Source organism: Bison bison, unplaced genomic scaffold (genome assembly GCF_000754665.1).
Source record: "Bison bison bison isolate TAMUID 2011002044 unplaced genomic scaffold, Bison_UMD1.0 scf7180017847291, whole genome shotgun sequence".
Lineage (NCBI taxonomy): Eukaryota > Metazoa > Chordata > Mammalia > Artiodactyla > Bovidae > Bison > Bison bison.
In genome coordinates, this window is record NW_011477864.1 from 8,258 (window position 1) to 12,053 (window position 3,796).

General features: G+C 67.2%; 1 protein-coding gene across 1 annotated transcript in view; it reads left to right on the plus strand.

The window, feature by feature from the left end:
- Nucleotides 1–3,662, plus strand: part of LOC104990447 (kinesin-like protein KIF1A) — an 8,109-nt gene extending 4,447 nt beyond the window's left edge. Inside the window, exons 4-7 of the mRNA XM_010842528.1 lie at nucleotides 48–126; nucleotides 675–817; nucleotides 2,316–2,449; nucleotides 3,347–3,662. Of these exons, the coding sequence (XP_010840830.1) occupies nucleotides 48–126; nucleotides 675–817; nucleotides 2,316–2,449; nucleotides 3,347–3,499 (509 nt within the window). The 3' untranslated portion in view covers nucleotides 3,500–3,662. The remainder of the gene's footprint in view (nucleotides 1–47; nucleotides 127–674; nucleotides 818–2,315; nucleotides 2,450–3,346) is intronic.
- Nucleotides 3,663–3,796: the final 134 nt, after the last annotated feature.

Here is a 3,796-nt window from a genome sequence, read left to right on the forward strand (position 1 = left end):
TGGGCGGGGCTGACCCTCCGTGGCAACCGACGGGTCTCTTCCCACAGGCGGGAACTCCAGGACCGCGATGGTGGCGGCGCTGAGCCCCGCAGACATCAACTATGACGAGACGCTGAGCACCCTGAGGTGTGTCCCGAGGGGGCTGGGGTGGCGGGAGCGGACCCTGCAGGCGCCTCCAGGGGGGCCGGCTCCGCTGGGCCCCTCAAGGCTCCCAGTGGCCGGCAGGGCCCCCAGGACTTCACGGGCCTCTTGTGTGTCCCACCGCTTGTGACCTCGAGTGGCCCCGGGACCCCGAAACGAAGCTGGGAGAGCAGTGCTCTCGGCTGAGTGGTTCACCCCGACCTGCAGGCCATGGAGCCACTGGGGGTCTTTAATGAGCCCCCAGGGACAGGCGTGTCTGCAGGTCCTGCTGGCCAGGGCGTTCTCGCCTCCTGGCAGGGAACACATAGAGCTGGGGTGCAGGTTAGACTGCTCCGTGCACCCCAGGGCCACAGGGCCGAGTGGGAAAGGATCCCCGTGGGGAGAAGATCCCCCCCGGTCCCCTCCCCTCCTGGGGCCTTGGTTTCCCCAAGTGCTGAGCCCCTGTAGGGCGGTGCCCCGCAGGTGGGTGCAGGCGGGGCTCCAGGTGCCCTCGGCCGCCAGGCGCGCAGCCCCCAGTGCCCCCTGCCTCCCAGGTACGCCGACCGGGCCAAGCAGATCCGCTGCAACGCTGTCATCAACGAGGACCCCAACAACAAGCTGATCCGAGAGCTGAAGGACGAGGTGACGCGGCTGCGGGACCTGCTCTACGCCCAGGGTCTGGGCGACATCACCGACAGTGAGTGTCTGTGCCCGCCTGTCCCCGCAGGGCCGTGGGGCTGCGGCCCCCAGCTCCTTCCTGGGCCCACCACCCGCCGATGGCGGCCCTTGTGGCCCGAGGTCCAGGCTCTGCTGCGGGTTCTAGGGCTGAGTGGCCTCTGGGTGGGGGGCCAGGATCCTGGTCCTGGAGGGACCTGGCGGGCGGCGTGTTCGGGTTTGCAGCTGGCCCGAGCAGGCCAGCAACGGCTTTCCTGGAAGCCGCATGGGCAGGAGGCGCCGGGCCGCCCCCGCGCCCGCCGAGGACCACCGCCCTGCCTGAGGCCTGGCCTAGGACGCGCCCTCTGGAGGCAAACCTGGTCTTCTGTTTCTGTCTCTCCCACGCCTGCCCCGCAGCCGGCACTGTGCCCGGAGGACCCAGATGTGTGTATCCCCTGCTCTCTGTGCACCCCGCTTCCGCCGGCCTGTGGGTGTAGGGCAGCACGGGGCGGGCGCACCCTCTCTGCAGCCGTCCCCTCCTTGGGGCTGGAGGACCAGCGTCCTCTTACTCACGCGCCCTGCGGGCCATGCTCCTGGCTCACCCCCTTGTCTGCTGGGTGACTAAGGCAACGGGGAGGCCTGGAGCAGCCAAGGCCTCTTGAGGCTGAGCATGGCTGAGGTCAGGCTCTGACCCCCATGTTTCTAGAGGCCTGGGAAATGCTGAACATCAGCACAGAGACCAGGACAGCTTGGTGGCTGGCTCTGTCCCGGCCTCCCTTGACCTCACCCAGCCCAAGCCCCCTCCCTTGGAAATGCAGGAGTCTGCTGCCAGGCCCCTCTGGCCTGCGTCTCCCACTGGCCCTGGGCAGGAGAGCAGCTGGGTGCCCCTTCCCCACCCAAGAGCCGTAGGCCGCCCTTGACTTCCCCGGCACCCCGTGCTGCCCTACGCTTGCCGCTTCTCTGCTGTGTGTCTGCTTCTGCCAGGAGGGGCCGGGCACCTCCCGCCCCAGGGGGTGTCACAGCGCCCGCCTCCCAGCCACGGGGGTCTCAGAGCAGTGTGTGGGGTGGAGGAGCGGGAGCCCCCTTGGAGGTCCCACAGCTGACTCTCTGCCAGGGAGCTCAGTGGGGTCGGCAGTGCAGCCCAGCCCCCACAGCTCGGGGCTCCAGTGGGCATGTAGGGTGGTGGAGCAGGTGAGGATAAGTGTCAGGGCCAGGGTTCAGGGGGCTGCCGGCTGGGGACAGCAGGAGCAGTGGGCAGGAGGGCAGGGGGGTTGGTGAGCGGGCAGGGGAGCAGAGGCCCCGGGAGGGGGGTGGCGGCGGGGGCAGCCTTGCATGCGCTCGCCCGGGCGCCCAGCTCCTTCCTGGTCCTCGTGTGCTGCCTTCCTCCCACTCGTCTCCTGCTTTTTCCCAACTCGGTCTTTCTTTTCTCTCCTCCCGTCTGTCTGCCCCCCTTCCTCCCATAGACGTGTCCGACCTTGAGAACAATAACCGTAGCCGTGGCGGGGTGGAGCTGAACCCAGCCCCTGACAATCTCTCCACAGTGACCAGCGCCCTGGTGGGCGTGAGCCCCTCGTCCTCACTCTCGGCCCTGTCCAGCCGTGCCGCCTCCGTGTCCAGCCTGCACGAGCGCATCTTGTTTGCCCCGGGCAGCGAGGAGGCCATCGAAAGGCTGAAGGTGAGGCAGGGCCGGGCTCAGGTGGTGAGCATGGGGCCCGAGACCCCTCCTCTCGGACGGTCACAGGCAGAGGGTCAGAGGCGGCGTGAGCAGTGCCAGGAGACGCGGCTGCATCCTGGCCCCAGACCTGCTGGTGCCCGCCCAGGGACCCAGTGCTCCCTGTCCAGGATCGCGGGGCCCATCTGCTGAGCAGGGCAGGCGGGTGTCCCAGAGCCTCTGCGTCCCCTCCTGGGTCTCCATGCTCGCACCCGCCCTGGCATAGCCCCCCCCCCTGGCTGGCCATAGGCAAGCTGCTTGTAGGGTTCTGGTTACTGGCTTCCTTCAGCAGATGGGTACTCAGTGCCGGCTGTGAGCAGTGGATGGTGAGCCCACCATGGAGACTGAAGGGACTCAGGGGACAAAGGCACAGGGGCCAGACCCGGCCTGACGAGGGGGCGTGCGGTTACCCTGGGGCGTAGGCCCCCTTATGCTGGGGGACCAGCAGAGTGTGGGTTTCACCTGCGGTGTGGGATTCCACCAAGGACATGGGGGTCCCACCGTGGCTGGGGGTCCCGGAAGGGAGCGGGGAGACGGCATGGAAATGGGATGCATCGTCCGTCTCTCCGCAGTCAGGGGATACCTGAGCCTCGGAACCAGCAACTTGGCATCTCGACATGTGCTTCTCTTCCAGGTGTAGTCAGCCTCCGCTCTGTTCTCTGTCCACAGGACAGACGTGCCTTCTTTGCACGTGCTGACCCTCAGCCCTTCACCTTGATCTTTCAGACTTCGTGCTGCCTAGATGGACCAGAACTGGGGTGTTGGGCCCTGGCTACTCATCTCCCCTTTGCCTGGCACCCAAGCCTCTGTGCACTGCCTGCCCCCAACCCTGACCTCATTCTTTTCTGTCTCCCTTCCCAGGAGACAGAAAAGATCATCGCTGAGCTCAACGAGACCTGGGAGGAGAAGCTGCGGCGGACGGAAGCCATCCGGATGGAGAGGTGGGTGCTGGGGGCTGGGACCAGGCCATCTGATGGAGAGGTGGATGGTGGGGGCTGGGACCAGGCCATCTGATGGAGAGGTGGGAGCTAGGGGGCTGGGGACCAGACCATCTGATGGAGAGGTGGGTGGTTGGGGCTGGGACCAGGCCATTTAATGGAGAGGTGGGTGGTTGGGGCTGGGACCAGGCCATCTGATGGAGAGGTGGGTGGTGGGGGCTGGGACCAGGCCATCTGATGGAGAGGTGGGAGCTGGGGGGCTGGGGACCAGACCATCTGATGGAGAGGTGGGAGCTGGGGGGCTGGGGACCAGACCATCTGATGGAGAGGTGGGAGGTTGGGGCTGGAACCAGGCCATCTGGTGGAGAGGGGG